Genomic DNA, 27,919 nt, shown 5'->3' on the forward strand with positions numbered 1-27,919 from the left:
TAATCTAGATGTAAACCACGTGCATTCAAATGTGATATGCATGGTTCCACAACAGTTCTTGGAATTCTAAAAATGGACAACAATACTTCTAATTGTTCCATTGACCATGATGGCCTTCCTGGGGGGCTTGTACTGTTAACACTGCCCTTTACTCAGGGGAATAAATCCTTGCCATTCTGCCGCCAATGGCTTCTGACAATAAACCAATTAACCGACATGAAGGGGGCCGGTGACAGGGAGGGGGACGGGAGGGCGACTGGCAGGGGGGCTCACCCTTCCTGCCCCTCGAACCCCATGGCTCCCCCAGTCCGCTGTTCCCTACACCCCCCCAGGCCTCAGTAATTAGAGCGGAGCAGCCCTGCCCCTGCCTCACATGAAACGGCATCATCACACGCAAACTGCACTGACTTCCACCCCGGGGCCTCCGTGTTCCACCAAATCCCTCATTTAGTAGCTGCCCATGATTTCGCCTGCGAGCTTGTACCGCTGTCATGACCACCACTGCACATGACTGTCTTCTTTACCCTAATCACATGGCTCCAGAGAGGACCGGGGAGAGGGGGGCTCGGCAGGTGGCTGTGTTCACCAGGGCATGCAACACGTGGATTACAGAGGAAGATGCCCTTGTGTGTAGTGAGGCACTAATAATGAAGCACAGCTTTGGGGATTTTTCTGTATGTGTGTACATGATGAAGCTACACACAGTTAAGTGGTGTGGCTGGTCCCTGGTTTTAGGTGTGGTGGAGTCAGTACTCTGCAGGGTCTCTATCTCTTAATTAATGCTCCATATCCCTGTTAGATTCTCTTTTTCTGACTTCACACACACACACACACACAAACACAGATTTGTACGAGCATGGACACATCTCCTCACTATCAAAACAAGCCCCTCTTTGTCACTGGCCGCTGTGATCAGTGGGCCGTGGACACTTGGCTCAGGGGGACTTTGGCTCAGTGCTGCCTTGCCTTGACCCCCACACCCCCCAGCCCCGAACCCCACCCCCACCCCCACCTCCATTGTTTTTGCCATGCAGTTTTCCCATGTCTCTGGGGCTGGAGTCTGTCCAGAGCGAGTTAAAATACATCTCCTCAATGACAGATGATAATCCAAACTACCCCAAATGACACTATGAGGTTTGTACTTTAAGTGGAAAAGCCTGTCCTCCCTCACAGCCTGTGGTCCTCTGGGGGTTTTCTCTCCTGTTTGGTTTGCTTGGTTCCAGGACTTATTCTGAGATGATTCCTCAAGGGGGATTGCCATTTTTAAGCAGACTTCAACAATTCAGAGCTCCTGTTAGTGTTGTGGTAGGTCTTGAGAATTACATGGGTGCTTCTTATAATATTAGCAGGAAATGCCCTAATTAGGGCCTGCAGGAAAGAGTCAAGAGGCTGAGAGGAGCTGGGAGCCAATATGAGAGTGGGATCCTGTCGCTGTGGCAGGTTTGTTTGCAAATCCCCCCCCCCCCCCCCCTCAGTTAGTGGCACGCAGCACTGGTCAAGGGTGGAAGGGGAGGGAGAGAGTAAGACTAAGTGTGAGAGGGACACAGATAAGCACAGACAGAGCCAGTCTAGGGGGTGAGAAACACACAGAGAGAAAGTGAGAGTGCGTGCGTGTGTGTGTGAGTGTGTGTGTGACTGACTTTTCCGGACAATCCTATTGTGATGGAGGGCCCTGCAAAGTGAGGCGGACGTTGAGCTGCTCGGTTGAATACCAAAGTCTGCGTGGTGCTGTGGGAGACTCAGAGGGTGGAGGGGCACCGAGGGCCTCTCACCAAGGGGGTCCGGTCTGGGGCCACCGCTACAAAACAGAGAGGTGCAGAGCAGGAGGGGCAAGAGCCCAGCAGCGATTGCACCAGTTTTATTTCCATGTCCTCTTCCACCGCCGGCTCAGTTGGAGCTGCTGCTTCAGTGTTGACCACTTACTTGTGAAGTCCTGGACGGTCGGTCCGTCTTCTGTGCGCCGTAGACAGGATGCATGCTGGAGTCCTGTGCTTGTGCTTCCTGCTGGTGCTATCCCCGCCGGTGGTGCACAGCCAGTGGTGGAGGCTCTTTGTGAGGAAAGTAGAAGCCACAGTGCCCCCCGTGGCCACCGTAGCGGCCCCCACTACCGCGGGGACAGAGCCCGCTGTGCCCACCACCACTCTGGGGGACATACTGACAACTGCACCGGCCTCCCCTGGGGAGGCAACCAGCACCAAGCCAAACACTAGGAAGAGGCAGCTGAGATTGTGGAAGAATGGTGAGTTTGTTCTTAAGGCAGAGATTTGATGAAGAAGAGTTAGTTGTCTAGCAGTTATCTAGCAGGTTGTTTAAAATTCAAATTCAAAACAAGCTTTCCATATTATGGTTTATTCATATAATAGACTTATTATTTTCACTGGGAGCGAGAAGATTAAATACCTCTGCTTGAAAGAGTTTGCTATGAGTCTCTTGTGTAGTGGCTTTGCGTAAGCCTAGGGTATTAACACTTTGGTATTACAAATGGTTATGTTGGGGGGGGGGGGGGGGGGGGGGGTCTATTAGCCTATAGAAGTGTGTGTGTGTGTGTGTGTGTGTGTGTGTGTGTGTGTGTGTGTGTGTGTGTGTGTGTGTGAGTGTGTGACTCTCATTACTCATCACATAAGCTCCTTTGGAAGAATGATGTGGCTGTTCAGAGCCTGTAGGGAACAGCAGACCATCATGAGTTGCACATGTTGTCCATGATCATGAAGGGGTATGGAGTCAAATCCCACAGAAGGATCATTTCTGAGATGAAGTGCTGCTTCATTCAAAGACTACAGAGCCCAATGAACTGAACTAGGGGGTCTAAGGGCCATCATTTGACAACTTACCACCCACCGTGTCATGGCACCTCTGTTTCTCTAAAGTTTATGCTCAAATCCATATCACATGATTTTATAATAATAGGATTAGAGTGGCAATCGTCCTAGAAACATGGAGAAACTGGGGTCACGGTGTGAGTCGTGCTGGGTGGCTCTCTTTCTCTTTCTCTCGCTCTCTCTCTTTCTCTCTTTCTTTCTCTCTCCAGCTTTTGGGGGAAAGGAGTGTGCTGAGCATCATGCTCTCTGTACTCTAATACTTGTACATTAAGTGTTGAAGATCATATGGATTTGATGTAATGCTACCTGTAAGTCTTCTTAAGATTTCTCTGTTTGTTATCTTCACATGTGTCATTGATGTATTCAGTCATATAATGACTAGGGGTGGGAATCTCTTGGCACCTCACGATTCGATTCGAAATCGATTCAGAGGTCAACGATTCGATTTAAAATCGATTATCGATTATCGATTTAAAATCGATTTTGTAATTTAAAAAAAAAAATTTTTTTTTTTTTTTTTTTTTTTTTTTACACATCCATTTTATGTTGAAATGCAAGCTGCATCGACTATTGCATTGCTCATAGAAAGTCAAAATTGTGACCATTTAAAGCTTTTACTCTAATAAAGCAAATAGAGAAGGTAATTCATCTGTTGATTTTCTTCAATTTAGACTCTGAGTTGCAAACTCAAATGATTCAATAGTCAAAATGCATCGATAATCGTTTTATCGGTTTCGAATTGATATTCGATAATCAATCGATAATTGCATTTCAACATGAAATGGATGTGTAAAAAAAACGATTATCAATTTTAAACCGATAAAACGATTATCAATCCATTTTGACTTTTAAAACATTTGAGTTTGCTACTTAGAGTCTTTGCTACACTTCCTACTTTGTGTTTGATAATTAAAGAAAATCAACAGATGAATTACCTTCTCTATTTTTTATGAGAGAAAAAGCTTTTCCTTGTCACAATTTTGACTTTCTATGAACAATCCAATAATCGATGCAGCTTGCATTTCAACATAAAATGGATGTGTAAAAAAAAAAAAAAATAAATAAATTTTTTTTTTTTTAAATTACAAAATCGATTATGAACTTTTCTGAATCGAGACAGAATCGTTTTAGAGAGAATCGATTAAAATCGAATAATCGATTTTTTTCCCCCACCCCTAATAATGACGCCTTTAACCAAAGCTGGGTGCACTTCAGCTTAAATGTATTTTTATCACTTGAAATATCCCTTGAAAGAAGAAGAAATATTTAGATGTCTTTTTGATTTTTGGTCAAAACAACAAGCTACCGCAACATCATCAAAAGAACTTGATAGTGCAGTTTCAGTTTTTTAATCGTATCCTTGGCCTGGGACCTATTGGCATTTCATATCTCTTCTGAGTTACCTGGGCAGTTTGTCCCTCTGTCTGTCTGTCTGCACTTTTAATGATTGCCCACACAGCACCTTGGCTGGGCTGCCTTGCCTTGGCTTGTTAAGTTAATGAGCCTGAGGGCAAAGAGCTGCTGCTGGCTGGGATTAAAGCTGTAAGCCAGGGTGTTGCTTTACTCCCAGGCGAGACACCCTCACTCACAGTCAGATCTCAGGTCTCCACCCCTTCTGCCCAGACACGCAGCGATCAGCAGCAAACACGGGCAGGGAGTCATGGGATGGACATCAGTCCAGTACCCAACACTGCTTAATGCTTAGTCTTCCTGTGTTACAGTCCAGTACCCAACACTGCTTTACACTTAGTCCTCCTGTGTTACAGTCCAGTACCCAACACTGCTTTACACTTAGTCCTCCTGTGTTACAGTCCAGTACCCAACACTGCTTTACACTTAGTCCTCCTGTGTTACAGTCCAGTACCCAACACTGCTTTACACTTAGTCCTCCTGTGTTACAGTCCAGTACCCAACACTGCTTTACACTTAGTCCTCCTGTGTTACAGTCCAGTACCCAACACTGCTTAATGCTTAGTCTTCCTGTGTTACAGTCCAGTACCCAACACTGCTTAATGCTTAGTCTTCCTGTGTTACAGTCCAGAACCCAACACTGCTTAATGCTTAGTCTTCCTGTGTTATAGTCCAGTACCCAACACTGCTTAATGCTTAGTCTTCCTGTGTTACAGTCCAGAACCCAACACTGCTTAATGCTTAGTCTTCCTGTGTTACAGTCCAGTACCCAACACTGCTTAATGCTTAGTCTTCCTGTGTTACAGTCCAGTACCCAACACTGTTTAATGCTTAGTCTTCCTGTGTTACAGTCCAGAACCCAACACTGCTTAATGCTTAGTCTTCCTGTGTTACAGTCCAGAACCCAACACTGCTTAATGCTTAGTCTTCCTGTGTTACAGAAAAGAAAAGACGTTTTATTTACTGTTCCTATCACTTTGGTTGTTCATGCCACCATTCTTTACAGTCAAGATATGAAATGTTGTGTTTTGCAATAGGATAGCAATTAGTGGTGTCATTTACTGTTGGCTCACATTTAGTTAGTTACATGTAGAGTATCAGTGTGTGCTTATATTCAGTAAGTTACATTCAGAGTATCAGTGTGAGCTCACATTCAGTAGTTACATTCAGAGTATCAATATGTGCTTATATTCAGTTAGTTACATTCAGAGTATTAGTGTGTGCTCACATTCAGTTTGTTACATTCAGAGTATTAGTGTGTGCTCACATTCAGTTAGTTACATTCAGAGTATTAATGTGTGCTCACATTCAGACTATCAGTATGTGCTTGTAATCAATTAGTTACATGTAGAGTATTAGTGTGAGCTCACATTCAGTTAGTTACATTCAGAGTATTAGTGTGTGCTCACATTCAGTTAGTTACATTCAGAGTATCAGTATGTGCTCACCTTCAGTTAGTTACATTCAGATTATTAGTGTGTGCTCACATTCAGAGTATCACTGGGGAAACAGGGACTTTGTGCTCATCCTTGTTGAGCTGTCTATGAACCACATGCCGCCGTGTTAATGAGACTCTCGAAGAGTGAGGTCACCTGTTTCAGATGATGTCTGCAATGCCACATACCACAAAGTTCATGACAGTAATTGTATTCCTTAACTACCTTGAGCAAAAATATAACTGAAGGAAAGGAAGCTCTGTTCTCGCCCTTCGGAGGGAAGGAAAGAAGAGCAGGAGTTCTGTATGGGTTGCTCCTACAAAATATGTGAGTGACGCTTGTCTCCGCGGGAGACGGGCAGAGTGTGCAGGAGAATGTGAGGGCATAAAGACTCTGCCTTTGACTGGGTGACATTCAGGGCCTCTGCCAGTGTGTCGGAGGATGGCGTAGGAGTGTGTCTGAAGCCTCTGAGGAATGCAGTGGCAGCTTGGCCTGACAGGATGGGTCTTTTCACACGTACTATGTGAGCTGGTATGGAGAACTGAGTTTGCTGGCCTGGATAATGATGCCTTAGGAAGTGTCGTGATCAAATTTAGGGAAGTTGTAAAGTGATTTGCCTGCCAGAGCCAAGAGGTACATCAACAGATGGAGGAGCATATTTGGATGCGTAGTGCCACATTTTTTATCAATGTGTAAAACAAATATCAAATACCAAATATCAGTGCTGGAAACAGAGTGCCACTATTTCGTGGCAGATAATATGATAGAAAATATCCACTTTATCATTTTCTTTTTTATCTCTCTCATCCTGAGAATACACTCTGTCTTTTCTGTTTGAGTAAAGAACCTCATAGGGCTGACAATACTTCTGCAGTATACGGCCTCCTAATAAGCAATTGAAGGGCTGAGATGCTAGATGTAGCTCGGAGCAGAGGAACATTGAGTTCCCTTGCCGCTAACCTGACATGAATCTCCCCTCTCTTCTCCCTCAGAGCGAGGCTCCAAGTCTCACCTGGATCTGACAGAACTGATTGGTGTGCCTCTCCCTCCCTCCGTGTCCTTCATCGCTGGCTACGAGGGCTTCCCCGCCTACAACTTTGGGCCCGATGCCAACATCGGCCGCTTGACTAAGAGCTTTGTGCCCGACCCTTTCTTCCGGGACTTTGCCATCATCGTCACCATCAACTCCACCAGCACCAGGGGCGGCGTGCTCTTCGCCATCACCGATGCCCAGCAGCAAGTGGTGCAGCTGGGGCTGGCCCTCACCCCGGTGGAGGACAGGACCCAGAGCATCGTGCTGTACTACAGCAATCAGGGGTCCCCCCGGACGCAGCAGGTGGCGTCCTTCAAAGTGCCCGACATGTATCACAAGTGGACGCGCTTCACGCTGACGGTGCAGGACCAGGAGGTGCGTCTCTACATGGACTGTGAGGAGTTCCACACATCCACCTTCCACAGAGGCATGCAGCCGCTCCGCTTCGAGCCCAGCTCGGGCATCTTTGTGGGCAACGCCGGTAGCACAGGCCTAGAGAAGTTTACGGTGAGCGCTGATGGTGGTGATTCAGATTGGTTTTGTGTGTGTGTGTGTGTGTTTTTTTTTTTCTTCTTTTTATTAGATTCTTAGTAGTCTGTGTTAGTTTAGTCAATAATGGGATTGAGTCGTTCTGCATAATAACAGCACAAGAATGCTTCCCTTCTCAAAAGCCACATTCTCCAAGAGATCCCCAACAACACAATCAGTTCTTCCTCAATATATGCAGCTATGTGCTCAAACAACCAGCTATTTAGGCTATGACAGTTTGGGTCCACATGAACAGAAGCTGGGAGCTGGAAGGAGAGAGTCTTGAGAGAGAGAGAGAGAGAGAGGGAGAGAGAGAGAGAGAGGAGGGAGTGAGTGAGAGAGAGAGAGAGAGAGAGAGAGAGAGAGAGAGAGAGAGAGAGAGTGAGAGAGGAGAGAGAGAGAGAGAGAGAGAGAGGGAGTGAGAGAGAGAGAGAGAGAGAGAGAGAGAGAGAGAGTGAGAGAGAGAGAGATGGAGAGAGAGAGAGAGAGAGAGAGAGAGAGAGAGAGAGAGAGAGAGAGAGAGGGAGTGAGTGAGAGAGAGAGAGAGAGAGAGGGAGAGAGAGAGAGAGAGAGAGAGAGAGAGAGAGAGAGAGAGAGAGAGAGGGAGAGAGAGAGAGAGAGGGAGTGAGTGAGTGAGAGAGAGAGAGAGAGAGAGAGAGAGAGAGAGAGGGAGAGAGAGAGAGAGAGGGAGTGAGTGAGAGAGAGAGAGAGAGAGAGAGAGAGAGAGAGAGAGAGAGAGAGTGAGAGAGGAGAGAGAGAGAGAGAGAGAGAGAGAGAGAGAGAGAGAGAGAGAGAGAGGGGCACACAAGAGAAAGACAGAAATGTCTGTGTGGGTGTGAGAGAAAAGGAGCCATGGTCTATTTCTCTTAGCAGTCACATACCTCTCCCTTATGTGCTTGAAGATTCTCCTCTTATCCTTAACTCTGACAGTCAGCTCTTTTTCTCCCGAGAGGAGGGATAACAGCCAGGCCTGTGTACAGACCATAATATCCCTTCCACTCCCCTCGTCATCCTGCTAGCTCTGCATCTCTCTGAGAAGGGAACTGTATGTATTCAATTCAACATATTATTGCACAGAGACGAGGTCATTGTCCTGGTGTATTATGGCTCCAAAGATCCACCAGGACGTCTCAACATGTTCCAGTTCATAGATTAAAGAGTAGGAGAGTAAACACAGCCCTCTCAACATGTTGCTTAATCTTGATGTTTTGTCTCTCCTTCTCACATCATTAAGAGGTGGTGTCAGATTTGTGTAGGGGTGTGTGTGTGTTAATTTGTACGTGCACCTGTGTTTCGCACTTCCGAAAGGTCGTCGCCTCGGTAACGCCAGTGGCAGGCCGCTGTTCTTTGTGCGAGACAATGTGGGCCCTGGTTGTGGCTGTGTGAGTCAGCCAGCCAATCAGAGCCTAGAGAGCTGTTCCTGCATGAGAGGCACAGAGCGGGGCGTGTCGAAGTCAGTCCGTCACACACACTGAGCTGGAGCGCTTCAGATGACGTGCAGGCCTCACAGACGCACACACAGGCGTTAGTACGCTTCAAAGGACATGAAGGCCTCACAGACGCACACACAGGCGTTAGTACGTTAATAACACACTGAGCTGGAGCGCTTCGGAGGACATGAAGGCCTCACAGACGCACACACAGGCGTTAGTACGTTAATAACACACTGAGCTGGAGCGCTTCGGAGGACATGAAGGCCTCACAGACGCACACACAGGCGTTTGTACGTTAATGCATTTAGCAGAGGTTGGTATCCAACCCAGCTGTCAGTATAGTGCTGGCATGCATTTCATCAGTAAGTGTCATTAAGTGTCATTAAGTGTGTCATTCAAGCATAAGGTGATCTACAAGGAAGACTTAGTCACTTCATGCCCACTACACTGTCCTTCATTGACTTCAGATTTCTGTGTGAGTGAGAGCAGCGTCAGAGTTTGGCTGTTTCCTGTGTCGAAACATAACTCCCACTAACTCCACTGAAGCTCAGAGTTTATGTTTATGTTCTATTTATTCTTTTCACTAAAATACCTAGGAATCAAGTCTTTCTCTCTCGCTCACTCTGTCACTAATCTCTCTGTCGCTAATCTCTCTCTCTTTCTCTCTCTCTCTCTCTCTCTCTCTCTCTGTCTCACACACCCCAGTGAAAGTGATGACAGCAGGCTGGTCACACTCCTACATTCCTTTAAAGATTTGTCCCCTAAGCTCTGCTGGCCTCCAGTAGTGCTTGGTGCTACCAAAAGAGTTATTATTTCATAATTTATTAAGAACAATACGGCCAGATGAGGTCTCAGTGCATGGAGTTTCAGGGTGGGCAGTGTATCAGCCTGTTATGTAGTCACCACTAATCCTTACACATCTGAGGATTAGTAAATGATACCCCCATGTTCTCAACTAAAATGTAACATCTTAAAAATGTAACATCTTAAAAAAGAAAGTATTGTGATGCATTGATTTGCAATTACTTTTGTACTGACAGAACCATGCATCAGTTGGCAGGCAATCTGGGGATTGAAGTGGGTTCTCTGGCCCAGAAACTATCCCCTGCGCTACTAGTTGAGAGTGTAAGTTCAAGTGCAGAGACTAGAGTCAGAAACCGGAGTTGTACCTTAATAAAGGAGGAACTTTGATGAAAAAAACACACAAGGCAGAAGTATCCAGAGTACACTAGGCAAAGAAACGTAGTACTTACTACGAAATCCAAAAGGCAGTCAGATCAGGCAGACAAAACCAGAATCCAGTAGGCAAAAAACCTAATCTAAACAAGCCTAAAGTTCAAAGGTCAAACAGCAGAGTAATAGCCAAGAAAAGAAAGAAACTGAACACAACCTGGAGACAGCTAAGTCTAGAGGGCGGTGTCTCAAGACTGAGCATTGAACCGGGGAAAAGGACAAAGCTTAGATAAACTGATAAACAAGGCACAAGTGACTGACACCAAAACCAAACAGACGGATAAGGAACAGAGATGAGCAAACATGTGAGAGGGAACCAGAGGTAACGGGGCTGAGGACCCCACATGACTGAAAGTGATATGCCACCCCCTGAAGTCACGACATCAGTAAGTTCTTCATCCTTTCATTGATGTCTCATCTCCTCCATCATCCGCTGTGTTCTCCTCCTCCAGGGCTCCATCCAGCAGCTGGTGATCAAACCAGACCCCCGGGTACCAGAGGAGCAGTGTGAGGAGGACGACCCTTACGTAAGCGTCTGCTCGTCTCTTGTCAGCTGATACACTGTCTTGCACTCCACACACACACACACACACACACACACACACACACGTCTTCTCATCTGTGAATTGTGTGAACAAGGGGCCACATCAGTGGGGGGAAATCTCACCCCAGGAGCAGCAGAGTAGGTCGTGTGTGGGAGAACATTGTGATTCGGCAGGTAGCTGCTGAGCTCCTAAATCACAGACACACAAATGATACAATGCAGGACAAGAAATTAAATGAATTTGAGGGTGAAAAGTTCACACACACACACACACACACACACACACACACACATTCACACACACACACACACACACACACACACACACACACGCACACGCACACAAACACAAACACACACACGCACACATAGATGGCATGTTTGCTGCCTGATCAAACTGCCTCAGTCAGAGGAGTGAAGAATACAGGTTAGTCATCCAATGCTAAGAAGTAGATGGTAAGAGGGCTCCTCTTAGTGGTGAACTGAGCAAACAGTTCTTGGTTCACCAGTGATGACTCACCAGTACTCTCTCTCTCTTTCTCTCTCTCTTTCTCTCTCTCGCTCTCTCTCTCTCTCTCTCTCTCTCTCTCTCTCGCTCTCTCTCTCTCTCTCTCTCTCTCTCTCTCTCTCTCTCGCTCTCGCTCTCGCTCTCGCTCTTGCTCTCGCTCTCGCTCTCTCTTTGTGTACGTGTGTGTGTTTGTGTGTGTGTTTGTGTGTGTGTATGTGTGTGTGTTTCAGGTGTCTGGTGATGGCAGTGGCTTTGATGGCCTTGATGACAGAGAGGGTGAGGATGAAATGCAGAAGAGAGAGGAGGAGGAGCGTAAGCACTCTTCATCCATGGTGAGTGCATACTGTGTGTGTGTGTGTGGTGAGTGCATACTGTGTGTGTGTGTGTGTGGTGAGTGCATACTGTGTGTGTGTGTGTGTGTGGTGAGTGCATACTGTGTGTGTGTGTGTGTGTGTGTGTGTGTGTGTGTGTGTGTGTGTGTGTGTGTGTGTGTGTGGTGAGTGCATACTGTGGGTGTGTAGGTGGGGGGATCTTAGCAGCTGTTCCATAATGGAAACAGGATTGCGTTGATTGATCAAATACAATATTTGAGCTATTGCATAATCTTCAGAGCACTTGCCTCTGAATTAGCAAAACATTTCCATTCTGCAACCTACATTTTTTAATTTTATTTGCGTCCATCTTTTGCTTTGGACTGACTGCAGCAGCTTTCTCCCTGCTGTGGTTTTACATGATGCGCTGAACTATGGACTTCTAGATGGATGATTTGTATTCAGTGCAGACATCTAGTGCCTCAGAGCTGTGCGTCAGGCCTGATGTTTTATTTTGAATTGCTTCGGCCCATTACAGCTGTAGTTTTGTGACTTGGGATTCTCTTCTAAGGAGAAGATGTAAACACACGTTTCATTAGTCCTCTTGAAATCTCCCACAGTGTTTGTGTCCTTGTTATTTCCATCAAGTCTAACATCATCCTGAGGCATTGTGTGCTCAGCATCTCCGTCCTTTGTTTTGTTTCTGAGAGAGAACATTTCTGAACAGCAGTCAACCTTGTAATTGTCAGTGCTCTCTCTGTGATGTGTTAACTGACAGAAGATGTAGCTTGTCTTTCTCTATGATGGCACGTAAACTACATGACCTCATGTACATAAGGAAACAGTGAAAGGAAGCGAGGAAGAAGACCACGAAGACGGACGGGGATAAAGTAAATCTATTCTGTGCCCTGTAGGCAGAGGGGCCTGTGAGGGCCCCACCAACAGTGGCCCCAGTTGGTGAGGATGACGAGCTCTCTGGACACCTCGTCCCCACAGAGGAAACCTACCCGACTCGGGCGGTACTGCTGGGAGGTGATGTCTTGCAAACACAAAAGCAATATCTATAGCATCCCCAGTGGATCACTAGTAGCTGTATCATCGCTAATCATGATTTTTTTTTTTACGCTAGGTTAAATACTACAGTATTCTATTTTTCTTTATGTAGAAGTGATTCCAAATGCATGGGAATACATTTGGTATGCCCCAAATCATGAAAAAGTAATAAAAAATACAAAAACCTCAGTGGGTAGCTATGGTAAGCCTTCAGATAACACAGCTAACATATAGCAGTTAGTGCTGGCGGGTCTGTAAAGCAAATGTAATTCTGGGGAGATACATTAAAAATAAATATCACACAATGATTCTTAATTCTTAAAGTTGACTCTAAAATGATTCTTAAAGTTTAATCTGATAACCCACCTGATCATATGTGCAACCACTATTACTAGCTATTGCTTATACTTGCTAAAGATGCTGCAGCTATAGCTTATTTCCCTGCATTGTGTGAAGGTTGTTAGCCATAGGCCCATAGTTTTAGAATATCCTTATATCTGGTACATAAAATGATCACCGCCAGTATCTTTCAATGAGGAAAGCTCTGCTTGCCTCACTAGGAAGAGTTGTGCCTGTTGAAAAATTATTTTCTCAACCACTGCTCTATGCTGAAGCTATTAATTAGTTTGACAGGAAAATAATATATATTTTAAGGATTTATGTAACAAATGTACTGTGCAATTGAACACATTAATTGAATATTCATTTGTTTGACAGGAAAATAATATATATTTTAAGGAGTTATGTAACAAATGTACAATTGAATTTGCTTTTGGTTTTGTTCAAGGAAAAATGCTTCCTGCCTCATTAGTTAAATGTGTTGACAATATATGGTTACAGGGCATGATGCTGAAGAACTTGGGGAGCGGTCAGGTGATGTAAGTAGGATGGAAATATCACTTTCATACATCATTACATTTGTGTCTTTTAAACTTCTGGCCCTGGAATACTTTCTCAAATCTCTGTCCAGGTGATCCATTCCAATTATTGTGCGATGAACCAAGTCCTTTTCCTAAACTAACGTTGTATCTTTTTTCTCTGTTTCTGTGTTATACATATATTTTGTGCTAGGGCCCAATTGGCCAAGGACCAAAAGGGGAGCGAGGGGACCCAGGTTTCCGTGGTCTGCCTGGTCCTCCCGGGCTCCCTGGCCCTACCAGCCCCCCGAAGGCAGGAGCATCATCGGGGCAACCTGGGCCAAGGGGACCCCATGGGCCTGCTGGGGTGCCAGGGCCACCGGGAAAGCCTGGGAAGGATGCACTGCCCGTAGGTGTCTCAGAAAGAAGAACTGAACAACCATGTTGAAAATGGAATCTGCCATGTTAATAAACCTTTTCCTTTCTGTTATTCATCTCAATCCGGTAGGGCCGCAAAGGACAGGATGGATTGCCGGTGAGTAACTGTTCATGCCCTAAAACCTTAAAGAATACATTTGGAGGGAATTGTTCTGACAGAGGGGAAATGGACTGGAGGGCATCTATGTTGTTTAGTTTAGTATGTCTGCCTTTTCTGTGGTCCACACTTTAGTGTTGCCAATCAGTTTCTTCACATAAGACATAGTTACAACATGGAGCCCTGGCATCTATACACTGGGAACACTGTACAGTACAGTCCTCCCCCCCCCCTTTAAAAGACGGATAACACTGACACAAGACCTCTCTCTCACAGGGACTGAGGGGACCTGCTGGTTTTCCAGGATTACTTGGGGAGACTGGAGCCAAAGGCGACAAGGTGAGACGCCATTCACTGATCATCCTTCTGGGAATGATGGGTATCAAAAAGAGGTTCTAGCGCAATTCCACCTCACCCTAGCCGCATGGCGGAACGGCCGTCTGCCAAATTTAATAATCTTTTGACAATAGAATTTCTGTCAGTTCCCGTGTCTGATGGTGCTATTTGTTACGGTAGTGCTGAGTTGGTAATGGCTTTGGGATGTGGCTCTCTCTCTCTCTCTCTCTCTCTCTCTCTCTCTCTCTCTCTCTCTCTCTCTCTCTCTTGCAGGGTGATCCTGGAGTCGGTTTGTACGGGCCACCTGGACCACCTGGACCACCGGGCCCACCAGGGAAACATGAGCTTGCCAAGACATCTCCATATCCGGTCAGTAACCGTCGCTTTTTTTTTTTTTAAATAACACTTTGAAATGAATTTACTTGGTCCATGAAAATAGTCATGTTAATGTCACGTTTACTCTTAACATGTGCTGATATCATTCACTTATAACTGCAACAAGCGGTCTTGACAAAACATGTAAACATTTAATATTCATCTCCATAGTGTTTTTAGCACTGTTATGCACCCCTGTAGAACACACTCCTAAGATACTGTGTGCAGAAGCTGGTGAGAAGTCCAGTACGTTGTTTCAGTGCTGAGCTTGTCTTTTGTGTTTCACAGGACGCCATCGATGCTTATGGCTCTGGGTTTGGAGACTTTGACAGCGATACAGAAATCATCCGAGTGAGTTTGAAAATAAATGAGACGTTAACCTTCACACAATTGTCCTGCAGGGGGAGCTCAACTGGCTCATTTCACTCACTCAGTAGCACTCTTGAACATGCTCTTCGTAGTTCATTCATAAGAATTCTTACTATGCAATATACGCGATTGAATCATAACATGCATCACAGTTTTATAAACATTCATTTTGTCATTTCATTTTCTTTACATTAATTAGAATTTAAAGCTATTTAAAAACTCAAACTTATATACTGTCTGTGACACACATAGTCACTCACACATCATAGTCACTCACAGGAGGACTCTGCTCTTTCCAAGAGTTTGTAAAATGATACTGCCTTATGGTATCATACATCATTGGTAGTATTCATGTCATGGATGCCACTGCTGTATCAAAGTCCAATTTGAGCACCTATAAGACAGCATGAAGCACATGATGGTGAGTAAACCACTCAAGTTGCCGTCGATAAAATTAGGGCCCAATGTGTATAACCTCTCTCTGACTCCCCCATCAACTGTGAGTAATCTCTTATCTCTCTCTCCTTGCTCAGGGTCCACCTGGTCATCCAGGTCCACCAGGCCCACCCGGGCCCCCAGGCTCCAGTGGCCCGATCGCCCTACCTGAAGGTCTGCTGCCTGGGCCTCCTGGAAAGGAAGGGCCCATGGGTAAACCAGGTCCGCCTGTAAGTACCTGTGCCTCATGGACAGATCAGGGTGCTTGGCTGAAGGTCACCCTGGCAGAAAGCCCTGGAGTACTGCAGGGAATTATTTTCTATTTATGTTAAACCATGCTACTTCTTAAGTCCAAAACATCCTGTGGAGTTCTGCCTTACTAGCACTTTAAATACTGCAGTTTAAACTACAGCATCCCTTTACTATAAACATGTTTGTATGTAAAAGAGATCTCCTTTTGTGAAGTATAATTTCACCTAATTATTAAGAGTAAAAAATGCAACCACTGACTATTTATTAACTGCCAGGGTTGTAAGGCAGTTGAGATTTCAAAATGTTTCCTGAACATGTAGCTAAACTCCTATTCATAGCAACAACCACATACACTAAGAAAGTAAAGGTAACATCCATAGATGCTTTTAATGACTGTGTCCTCCTCTCCTCTTCCCCCTGATGACTGACCTGCCCTGTGTGACCCCAGAGCATCGTGGTGTTTGAGGAGCGGTTTAGTGGCTCTGGGTCAGATTCTGAGCTCGACCTTGGTCTCATGTCTGGGTCAGGTTCTGAGCTCGACTCTGGTCTCACGTCTGGGTCAGGTTCTGAGCTCGACTCTGGTCTCATGTCTGGGTCAGGTTCTGAGCTCGACTCTGGTCTCATGCCTGGCTATGATTCTGGGTTTGGCTCTGGGTTCACGTCTGACCTTGATTCCGGGCTTGGCTCTGGGTTCACGTCTGACCTTGATTCCGGGTTTGGCTCTGGGTCTGGTTCGGGAGATGTACCGCCCTGGTCCACTCAGGTCATATAGCCAGCTAAAAAAAAGACAGCAATTTTTCTCCAACATTGATGATGCGCCATCCATGTTCTTTGACTGTTCTCAGACCAGCTGTGTGTGCTTCTGGCTGTACGCGTGGGGTTCAGTGTGTTGTTTTATAAGACATTTTGTGAGCTGTGCAGCTCACTGCATCACTGGTATGTTTATGAGAGTGGGTTGCTCCCTTTAATACGTCCGTTGGCCATTGTATGGCAGAGACATTCATAGGGGGGACCTCCACTTAAACCCCTCTTTAGCAAGTTCATGTCTCCACTTAAACCCCTCTTAGACTTGAGCAAGTACATGTCCAAGGTCTCCTTTTATGCCCACATATCATCTGTTTTTTTGATGGAAAACAGATTTAGATGTTTCTGTTGTTGGGCTTTGGCAGACTTGTATGCGCCTCCCAAAAATGAGCTTATCTCATGTAGTTTAATGTGAGAATTACATGTCATCATGTTATTTACTGGGATATCCCTTTATTATCGGAAGTGCTATCATTTAACATTTATGAATTTAAGCCTCGGCTGTTCAGGCCTCAAACTAAAACTGTGCTTGTTTGCTGAACATGAACGGTTGGAGAAAATCTGTCTTTTTTCAAATACTGTGTTCCTTGCTTTAACTAACACAATTCACAAGGCCTTTCTTTGCACATGTGATTACTGGTATGGTCATTACATATCAGTCTTCCCCTTGTTTCTGAAAGATCTTTTTCTGGGTTTTACAGGGCCCTGCTGGTCACGACGGCTTCCCTGGCCCGCGTGGTCCTAAAGGGTTAAAGGTAAAATGATGAAGCTATGGATTTTTCTCTTCTTGACATAAAAAGCTTAAAATTGTAAAGACATATGGTTTATGGTATAAGTTGTGTGTGGGTGCGCTCTATATGTAATGTAAATGAACCTTTACGAACTGAAACATGCAGTGTATTCTACCTAGAAGAAGAATGCTGTCAGGTTTTTAGTTAATTTTTAGTTTTAGTTTAATACATTTATATTGTGTTCTATTTTCTAGGGAGACCAAGGCTTACCAGGACTGCCTGGCCAAAAGGTAAAGATCACATCCTATTGTTTTGCAGGTTGGCAACTCCACAACCACCTGGCACATCATCAGCCGCTCATGCCTTAGCAGTTTCTACTCTGTTTCATAGCCAGCCACTCTGTCAACAGCAGCAGCCAGGCTCATGCAAATGCAACATAGCCAAGCTTTCAAAGAAGCCTGGCTTTCATCCAATGACTAGGAAGAGAGAAATTATGGCGGTCATCAATTGGCTGTGACTGCAGTCAATCAAACTGTGCACGCACGGGGCCTCCTCTTCTACCTCACAACAAAATAAACGTACACGAACTTTGCAGATGAAGTAAAAGCTACCAGGCAACATCATGTCCACAAAGAGAAGAATATGTTATTTTAGTAAACTATAGATAGAAAAAGTGATATTCTTTTTTATGTTGGTTACCTTTCAGCATTGTCCCACATTATCCCACAGAAAAGCACTACTCGTCCCACATTGGGTTTGTTTGCATCTGGACACCCTATCGCCCAGGTAGCACACAGCAATCATTAGTGATCAGGGGGATAGGGGGATCAGGGGATACGGTCTGGCCAACCGATCATGGCCTAGCTTGTTCTGTTTTGGATCAGAGCCAGAGATTTCGGAGCAGCCTCCCAAAACTGATCCTGCCCTCACTTGCTTCCTTTCACCCCCTCTAGGGTGACCTTGGTGCATCTGGTGCCGCCGGCTTACCCGGGCCCGTGGGGCCGATCGGTGCTGCTGGCCCGCACGGCCCACCGGGTCCACCTGGACCCTCAGGAAACGGGTTTACACTTGAGGTATGGTTCTGTGTTGCACGCCTTATACAGAAGAACACTTGAGGTATGGTTCTGTGTTGCACGCCTTATACAGAAGAACACTTGAGGTATGGTTTCTGTGTTGCACGCCTTATACAGAAGAACACTTGAGGTATGGTTTCTGTGTTGCACGCCTTATACAGAAGAACAGCACATTGTATCTAGCTTCCATATTATGCAGTTGGAGCTGATCGACTGAAATGTCTGTTTAGGACCTGGAGGGTTCAGCAAATGGAGGCTTCCTTGGCGCAGGGGTTCAGAAGGGGCCGCAGGTGAGCAAACTCACTTTCTGTTACTACCTGAACGCCAGAACAGAATGTGATGTGTTCCAAATTCTATCATTTTGCCAGGAGGGATTTTTTCTGAAATACCAACGAGCTTCCCTTTTGATATGTTTTAAAAGCATGTTTATAGGGCAGATATAGTATAATTAACCAATAAGCCCCAAGAGGCAGAGGTTTGCGCTGATTTTAGGACAGGTAAGGGGAGTTGTTAGGCACGACGCTTCAGTGTCCCAGATGATGTTGCTCCACATGTGTATGAAATGCCCCATATGAATAAAATTGCCTTGCCTTGCCAGTCGCTGCGCAGTAATATGGAATGTTATCATAGAATGTTATGAGGACAACTTGTAAGGTTATGCTGGATTTTACAACGGCTTTTAGCCAATCACAATCAAGGATTTGAACAATCAGTTTTAGAAGATCAAATTAGCATCCATAACCATATGCATGAGGTAATATCTGTCATGTAAACATCCATGGACGTGTCTTTTGCACTTTTACTGTACATATTATAAGTGCACACTGTGAACCAACTTTGATTTTTTGTGTTTTTTCTCAGGGTCCCCCTGGTCTCTCAGGTCCTGAAGGGCCTCAGGTATGACTCTCGTAGATGTGTGTGGACAGATGTATGTACTTGTGATAGTGGAAGATAATGAACTTCAACAGATATCTACAGGAGTCTAATGAAGCACCCCCACCCCCTCTCTGTATCTTTCTCTCAGGGTCTTCCTGGGCGAGTTGGACCACCTGGATTGTCTGTAAAGGTCAGTTCCTACAGCTACAATTCCAAGAAATATACTTTTCTTATACAGTCATTCTTTCTCCCAACACTACCGACTACCGCTCCCTTATTCCCGTGGGACCTGTAAAACCTTTCATACACATGTGCCCAGGGAGAGCGAGGAGCGCCAGGTCCAGTTGGCGAGCCGGGCGTAGCTGCACTTCCTGGCATGCGGGTCAGTTTGACTTCAATTAATCAATCAATCAATTCAATTTTATATAGCGCTTCTCTATATACCCGAAGACGCTTTACAGAGTAGTCCGGTCCAGTCCATTCATTCAGACAGTCATACCAGTGGTGGTAAGCTACATCAGTAGCCACAGCTGCCCTGGGGCAGACTGACGGAAGCGTGACTTCCTTATTCTTTTGTACCAACAGGTGATATGCCAGCGTTTGTGTAAGCACAGAGTGGTGAATAGAGTGACAGATCTATTGAGCAGTTCTAACTTTTATCTATACTGAATAAATGCCCAGAAAGAAAAGGAATTGACTTGCTTGTTTCTTGCTTTTCAACAGGGAGTGAAAGGAGATAAAGGAAGCTCAGGGCCAAAGGTACGGTGCTGAATGACTGACTTACCTCTCCTTCAAACTCTCTCAAAGCTCTGAATTGTGTACTCATTTGCAGGTGCTGTATCAAGAAGCACTCAATGTGACTTAAATGTGACAAAAATAAATATAAAGTATGAGGAACTGATAGTTGCATGCCATAAATTCAATTGCATTCAACATGGATTGCTCTTATAAAGCAATTTATCTATGTCATTAGATAACTCTGTCAATATAATTGCCATAGTTGTGGTGTAACGATCACGGATGACAAGCTATGATTATCCCTAAGTCTTTGGGGTACCTCACTTGGGAGAGCGCCATCTGCAGTGTGCATTTGATTTATTTTATCCAGGGGGAGACAGGCCAAGATGGACAGAGCATTGCTGGTCCTCCTGGGCTTCCAGGCCCTCCAGGACCCATCATCAGCATACAGGATGTAAGTCAGTGGGCGGCTGCTGCTGGGTGTTGGTTTGCTGAAGAGATTATTGAATCTCACAGGCACGCATGTGCTATTTCAATTTAAATACTATAAAATTCCTCACCTCAGCATCTCGTTCATCCCCAGCTCCTACTAAATGACACAGAGGGCATATTTAACTTCACAGAGATCCGTGGACCCCCAGGGCCCAGGGTAAGTAGTAGTCTACTAGTGCTAAGTAAAGCCCAGGCTAGATCAATCCAGTAGCTTTACACTTTTATCCATCAGCTTTCTGCCCTAAGGCTAAATGTGAATGTTAGCTCAGGATCAAATGTGTTTGTATCTGCTGAATGTCTTTAAGAGCTTCCAGAATGTTTGTGTTCATTAAGTGGCTCATTTTGATAATCATACACCTCATACAGTTTTTCTGTGGACTCCACAGCTGATTTGATCTATATGCATTATGGTCATTCTATGGTCGTTCTCTGATTTGTCATGGGGCAAAGCTTGGCTGGCCGTAGGCATGCCATAGCTATGTTCATCTGTATATGATTCACAGTAGTATTAATAAGGCTGTGCTGTTTACTGTGTGTGTGCTCGCTTGTTTACAGGGCCCTGAAGGCCTGCCTGGCAAAGCAGGATTCCCAGTAAGACATCTCTCTTTCTGTCTCTCTCTCTCTGCTTCTCATGTTATCTTGAGTTTAGATTCAGTACACTGCTTGTTGGAAAGGGCACTTGTGTGCATACTGTCAAAAAATAAGCCCCTACTGCAAGCTGTTGAGCCATCTAAAATGTCAGATTATACCATGGCTTAGCGTAACCAGAGCAGTAGTGTGATGAGAAGTAATCTTTCATCAGATATTATTTATATTTACTGTAGTTATCTGACTCTGTTGTTGGTTATACATGTTTCTGTAAAATGATCTAGATTTCTTTCTTTCTTTCACTTTTGCTTCAGTGGAGGACAAATGGTATGTTCCCATAATAAAATGCAATGCTATGTAATAAGGCTCTCTTACAGCTCTGACTGTCACCTGCAGCTCTAGTAGCCAATGTGCGGATTTAAAATGAGATGTTTGTTCCAAGTATGAGGGAAGATGTTCTAGCTGCCAAGTGGAGTGGCAAAGGAAAGAGAAAAAGGTTTGCTTTTCCCAGTTAACAATCTCCAGGCTGTCTTATCGAGAGATATTTTTTAAAATGTTCTTCATTCAGGGACCGAGGGGGCCAAAAGGGGATGTTGGATTGGTTGGTGTCCAAGGACCCCCGGGTCTGAAGGTAAGAAAGTTAGACTCTCCTTGTCTTCCCCCTGTCTTCAAATGAATAATGTGTACATGGCCATTCAGTCTTCCTCTTGTCCCATTTCATAAGGGACAGATCATTTGCGCTGTGTTTTTTCTCCCAGCGGCTGTGTATCTTGTCATGCTGAAGTGTGTTTTAATCTCTCCAGGGTGAGAAGGGTGAGCCTGGGGTCACCATAGCTGCAGATGGCTCTTTAATGACAGGCATGAGGGGCCCCAGAGGTCCAAAGGGAATCAAGGTACTTGAGCAGATGTCCAGATTGGTGGAGGGAGGTGTAAGGGCTGTGAGTGCTGCTGGTGTGTGAAGGTGCTTACTCTGGACTCTTTTTCTGTGCAGGGCGACCGTGGCGTTCCAGGAGAGGGTGGAATCATGGTGAGACACACAGAGAAGACTCTTGTATTTGTCATTGCTCCTATTTTTCTGATATACACATTGAAACACAGACATACAAATGCATGTATGTGTGCTCATGTACAAACACACACACACACACACATATACAAATGCTCACACGCACACAAACACACACACACACACACACAAACACACACACACACACACACACACACACAATAAAAGTAAACAATGATATTTTACAGGGACCTGTTGGACCACCTGGACCGAAGGGCGAGTTTGGCATCCCTGGTCGAGCGGTCAGTGCTTTCTGATTCCAGGACCTATTTGTCAGGACATATTAGCCACTGTGTTGCTCTGAAATGTATTTTGACCGTTTGATTTTCCATTGAAAGGGTCGTCCTGGAATGGTGGGACTGAAAGGAGAGAAGGGGGATGCCATTGGTCTGGCAGTACGTTTCACTCCTCTAAGCTTTCAGCATTGTATACAGTATTTTGTGAGCTACATTATGATTGCTTATTGCATGTTGTTTATTTATTTGTTTGTTTGTTTATTTATTTGTTTAGGGGCCCCCTGGTCCCCCGGGACCTCCTGGGTTCCCCGGTCGTATCCTGGGCCTTAACGGAGTAAGTGACAGTTATTTGTCTAAGTGGCACTCAGAGTCTGCCATTGTTTTCATTCTGATTGCTGAAGACTGATCTGCAACGTTTCTTAAACAATATCCTCTAAATTTTAAAGACAGTCTTTCCAGTCCCTCGTAGACCACACTGCAAAAGACCAGTAAGTTCGCTAACTGGAGTCCTCCCCTCACCTTGGGGGCTTGACGGCTTGGGCTCGATGGCGCATGTGGTGTCAGTGACCTTCCCTCTGCCTGTGCTGCTACCCCCCTGTCCTACCCTCCTTACCCCCATTCCCTACCTCCCTGCCCCCCTGCCCACACCTCAATGTGGCCTCTCCTTTGGCCAGCTTGTGGGGGTCGCAGTGTCTGTCCACACTACACCACACAGGGTTAGCAAATCTGATTTCAGAGCCTCTGATTAAAGGAACCGATATGTTTCCTCTTAAAGTGCCTGAGTGTCTGAGTGTGTTTCTCAGGCCAGACTTCCTTTCATTCAAACGTTCAGAACATTTCTTCAGGTCTGAGAACCGCTCCTTCTCATGTTGACCTCTGGAATCAGACTGTTGTATCAGGCATGTTGAATGCTGGGACTTCCAGAACAGAAACTAAAGGGGGCATTAAAGTCGACACCTATCCCCTAACCCAGGACGTGAAGGCTCTCCCACTAGGCATGCTGCATGACATTTATGTGTTGGTGTCTCTGACGATGGGGTTATTTAACACATGTATGTGTCTATGTATGTCCATGTCTCTCTATAACAGACCTTATATGGCTGAAACGTCACTAACAGAAAAAATATATACTGGCATAGAGGGACATTTGTACGTAGAGCAATGTTACTGTTTGACATTGAGTAATGTGCCTAGATCTACCAGTGTTACTGTTTGACATTGAGTAATGTGCCTAGATCTACCAGTGTTACTGTTTGACATTGAGTAATGTGCCTAGATCTACCAGTGTTACTGTTTGACATTGAGTAATGTGCCTAGATCTACCAGTGTTACTGTTTGACATTGAGTAATGTGCCTAGATCTACCAGTGTTACTGTTTGACATTGAGTAATGTGCCTAGATCTAGCAGTGTTGCGTTGATCCTTTCTGTAGGATGATTTACTCACTGCTTTGAAATGGTTTGTTTTTATCCAGATTGGCAGCAGCACGGAAGCAGTATTAGGTATGTTCATTTGATATGCTTTTACAAAACCCAATTGTTGTAAACCTGTCAAATGATTAGGAAGCCTGCCACCTGTGAAGTGCCAAGCTGATAGTTCTGTTGTACTTGTTGCTTTCTAACAGGGCCAAAAGGAGATAAAGGGGATGTGGGCGTAGCAGGAACTCCTGGGCCTCTAGTACCAGGTACATCACAATATTCAGCTGCATCCACTAGGTCTAGCAAACTGCTTTTCCTTCATCCCCATACCCAAATGTGCTCCTCCTCCTCCTCATAGAAAGGAATATCTATATGTCCCACACATTTTTTTTCATGGAAACATAAAAATAAGATAGCCTTTACTCTGAAACGTCCCCGTAAAACCTCCCCTACATTTAGTGCAAGCATGTAACATGTATGACATGAGTGGGACATTGTAGTGAATGGACATTTGAGGTTTCATATGACACACGTTCTTGTGTTTTAGATTACACGCTCACAAAAGGAGTTATGGTGAGTCCTGCCTTCCAGTTTCCCTCTGTCTTGTTTTATGCAGAAACATTGTGTGCTCTAGTTCTGAATGGTCTGCTGTATGCAGAATACTGATCTGTCTGAGTCTGACCACACAGGGTGAGAAAGGTGACAAGGGTTACACAGGTCAGAAAGGAGACCAGGGTGAGCCTGGTCCTCCCGGGCCTCCTGGACCAGCGGGCAGATCTGGACTTGTGGTAAGTCCTGTGTCATGAAGTGACCCATATAGTACTGACCCAGTGAAGCCTCTCACACATACAGATTACAGTCAGAGCTGAGTTGCCAGTGTTTGTTCCTAAGACTACTCATACCCTTGTAGGGACCCAAAGGAGATACCATTGTTGGGCCCACAGGTCATCCAGGCGCCCCTGGACGGCCTGGCCAGGGTGGATTTGGCAGGCCAGGTAGACCAGGCCCCCCTGGTCCATCTGGACCACCTGGGACCTCTTCAGGATATGGCTCAGGTACAAAAGCCTTCAAGAGAATACATCCTCAGGGAGATTACACTAAATGGAGTTATCACATTTTATGATGTTTGTGAGTGGGTTTTACAGATTACTGACACGTTTTGGAGTTGAAAATATGACACCTTACTATCATACAAGTTGTATGTCTTTTATGTTATTTTTCTATTGTTTCCTGTTTTTCTCTTTCTCTTCTTTCTGTGTTGTATTGTATGCTCTGTAAATTCAATAAAAATCGAAGTGATAAAAAAAAAGAAAAGAAAATATGACACTTTGGTTCTGACACGTTCTCAGCTGCCAGCGTCCCTGGCCCTCCAGGTCCTGCTGGACTACCAGGGGCCCCTGGCCACGGAGCTGCCGTGAGTTTCACCTCACACATTCTCACGTTTGAATACTTTAACGTTGAAAGTGAAGTAAGTGTGGATTAGTTGGAGTGTTTGTGACGCTGTTCAATGGCTGATCTCAGGTGACGGTGTACAAAACCGGCCAGGCACTGCTAAGGGAGACTCACAGAGCAACTGAGGGTGCCATGGCTTACGTCTCGGACAAGGGCGAGCTTTACATCAGGGCCCAGGGGGGCTGGAGGAAGATACAGGTGTTTCTTCATTCTTGTATACACATACATTCATGTTTACAGCGATTTCAGTTAAACCTCTTCTGAGTTTAAAACATTTCCAAAACAAAATTTGTTTTCAAGGACAAGCTTGATCCTATTCTTAGTTCACGAGCAGTCTTGTCATTATTTGTTTCCCCTCTAAAGTAGTTGAAGTGGGTACAGCAGAGTAGCCTTTTTTCTCTATCTCTGAGAGGCTCACTCAGGATGTCTCCTCTCTCCTCAGCTCGGCGAGCTCATCCCCATCCCTACAGACAGCCACACAGCCGCCGTGTCTCACGGCCTAAGCAGACCCGGGGACCGCAGCCATCCCAGGCTACACAGCCAGGTAACTTGTAGTGCTAATGCTTAGCTCTCACGCTCAACATGCACACACAAGAATGCAATTTGTTGTGACATTTGGTAATACATTGTATACTTAATTTTACGAGGCAGAGGGTGACAGAGAGTAAGATAAAAAAAAAATGGAAAAGAGTTGCTGTTTGTAAGCCAAGCACGTTGTAACACATATAGTACATCAACAAGGCGTGATGTTATATAGAGGACATTTTAACTTTTCACCCTCAAATTTCATTTCTTGTCCTGCATTGTATAATTTGTGTGTCTGTGATTTAGGAGCTCAGCAGCTACCTGCCGAATCACAATGTTCTCCCACATACGACCTACTCTGCTGCTCCTGGGGTGAGATTTTCCCCCACTGATGTGGCCCCTTGTTCACACAATTCACAGATGAGAAGACGTGTGTGTGTGTGTGTGTGTGTGTCTGTGTGTGTGTGTGTGTGTGTGTGTGTGTGTGTGTGTGTGTGTGTGTGTGTGTGTGTCTGTGTGTGTGTGTGTGTGTGTGTGTGTGTGTGTGTGTGTGTGTGTGTGTCTGTGTGTATGTGTGTGTGTGTGTGTGTGTGTGTGTGTGTTTGTGTTTGTGTTTGTGTGTGTGTGTGTGCGTGTGCGTGTGCGTGTGCGTGTGCGTGTGCGTGTGTGTGTGCATTCTGGTCATTAATTATTAATTGTTTTGGTCTTCCAACAACAATATTATCTAGTAAAACGCAGTATAAACAGTGCTTCAATCTTTGAGCAGAATCTATATCAAACTTTAATGCGTAAACTTACTTGGCAATAAAAACAATTCTGATTCTGATTCTGACCTCCTGACCCTCACACCTGAACCCTCTGGCCCTGTGCAGCTGCACCTTGTGGCTCTGAATGCGCCCCTCTCTGGAGACATCCGGGGCATCCGGGGGGCGGACTTCCAGTGCTACCAGCAGGCTCGGGCCAGGGGCCTCACCTCCACCTACCGCGCCTTCCTCTCCTCCCATCTGCAGGACCTGGCCACCATCGTCAGGAAGGCAGACCGCACCACCATGCCCGTGGTCAACCTCAAGGTGAGTACTAGAAAATCACACAGATTTCAGAATATGTTTGTTGGTCTAGGTTGTACATTATGCGTATTATTGCATATTGTATGCAAAACATCTATTATTAGTCATTGATCTGATTTACATTTATGTTCAATAAACTTACGCTGTGTCAAATTGTGCTTCTTATGCTATTATATATGTGGTTGTATTTAATTTAGCATTGCCTGTGTGTATTAAGTTTGCATTTAGCATTGCTTGTGTATACATTATGTTTGCATTTAGCATTGCCTGTGTATACATCATGTTTGCATTTAGCATTGCCTGTGTATACATTATGTTTGCATTTGTCACATGGATGGTTCCACAGTTGATACAGTGATGATTTCTAGTATTTCTCTCCATCTAATTCAAAGCTCCCTCCCGTCTGTGGTTTTCCAGGGGGAGATCTTATTCAACAGCTGGTTGTCCGTGTTCTCTGGAGACGGTGCTGTGTATAATCCACAGATCCCAATCTACTCCTTTGATGGCCGAAATGTCATGACAGATCAGTCTTGGTGAGTAGTGAGCTAGGGAAAGTCTTTTAAGATCTGAAACTCAAACCTCAGCCGTATCTGATGTATCGGACTTCAGTGCACAAAATGTGGGATTTGCCCTGTTGATTCATTGTCTGTGTATGTGGGGGTATAAGTGGAAGTACATATAAATTATGTATAGTAAATCCTCCCGTTTTTACATCTGCATTTTCCATGTGTGTGTGTGTGTGTGTGTGTGTGTGTGTGTGTCTTTCAACGTATATGTGTGTCTGTGTGCGTGCACGTGTGTGTGTGTGTGTGTGTCTTTCAATGTGTGTGTTTGTGTCCATGTGTGCATGTCTATGTCTACGCCTGTGCCCTATCTCCTCTGCCCACCACCACCTCCTCCCACAGGCCTCAGAAGCTGGTGTGGCACGGGTCCAGTACGGTGGGCATCCGCATGACCACCAACTACTGCGAGGCGTGGCGGGCGGGCGACGTGGCCGTGACGGGGCAGGCCTCGCTGCTCCAGACCGGCAGGTTGCTGGGCCAACACACCCGCAGCTGCTCCAACCAATTCATCGTGCTCTGCATCGAGAACAGCTACGTCCGCGACACCCGGCAGAACTGAGGAAAAACCCAACCCCCCCCCCCCCCCCCCCTCCCCAACCCCCCACAATTAAGTCTGGTTATGTCTCCTCCTACTTCCTCTACTGTCCCTCTGTGCCTCCCTCCCCTGAATCACTTACTTCTAGAGAGTATAGCTTCTGAGCTGGACCGCAGAGGAGACATCATCATTTACCCTGTCCCGCCCTCCTCCCCAGCTGGCCCTAAATAATGTGTCCTCAGAGGAACATTCCAGAAGAAAAATGGCACTGCTTCCCCCCCATCCCATG

At 45.4% G+C, this 27,919-nt stretch overlaps 1 protein-coding gene across 1 annotated transcript; it reads left to right on the forward strand.

The window, feature by feature from the left end:
• Positions 1-1,971: 1,971 nt before the first annotated feature.
• Positions 1,972-27,654, forward strand: col15a1b (collagen, type XV, alpha 1b; the record flags this gene model as incomplete). The annotated part of the gene is made up of 40 exons (XM_080837609.1): positions 1,972-2,239; positions 6,658-7,205; positions 10,345-10,419; positions 11,175-11,276; positions 12,170-12,274; positions 13,380-13,574; positions 13,977-14,039; positions 14,310-14,405; positions 14,700-14,762; positions 15,314-15,445; positions 15,916-16,209; positions 16,973-17,026; positions 17,956-18,075; positions 18,306-18,365; positions 18,937-18,972; positions 19,100-19,141; positions 19,271-19,333; positions 19,675-19,710; positions 20,060-20,143; positions 20,273-20,338; positions 20,737-20,772; positions 21,338-21,400; positions 21,573-21,662; positions 21,761-21,796; positions 22,024-22,077; positions 22,174-22,230; positions 22,346-22,405; positions 22,518-22,559; positions 23,545-23,572; positions 23,695-23,754; positions 24,036-24,061; positions 24,178-24,276; positions 24,399-24,543; positions 24,838-24,902; positions 25,010-25,138; positions 25,383-25,484; positions 25,772-25,837; positions 26,338-26,535; positions 26,950-27,065; positions 27,438-27,654. 40 exons carry the CDS (start codon positions 1,972-1,974, stop codon positions 27,652-27,654), a joined length of 4,191 nt encoding a protein of 1,396 aa, XP_080693735.1.
• Between the last annotated feature and the right edge of the window lie 265 nt (positions 27,655-27,919).

This window comes from Sprattus sprattus (genome assembly GCF_963457725.1).
Source record: "Sprattus sprattus genome assembly, chromosome: 4".
NCBI classification, from domain to species: domain Eukaryota; kingdom Metazoa; phylum Chordata; class Actinopteri; order Clupeiformes; family Clupeidae; genus Sprattus; species Sprattus sprattus.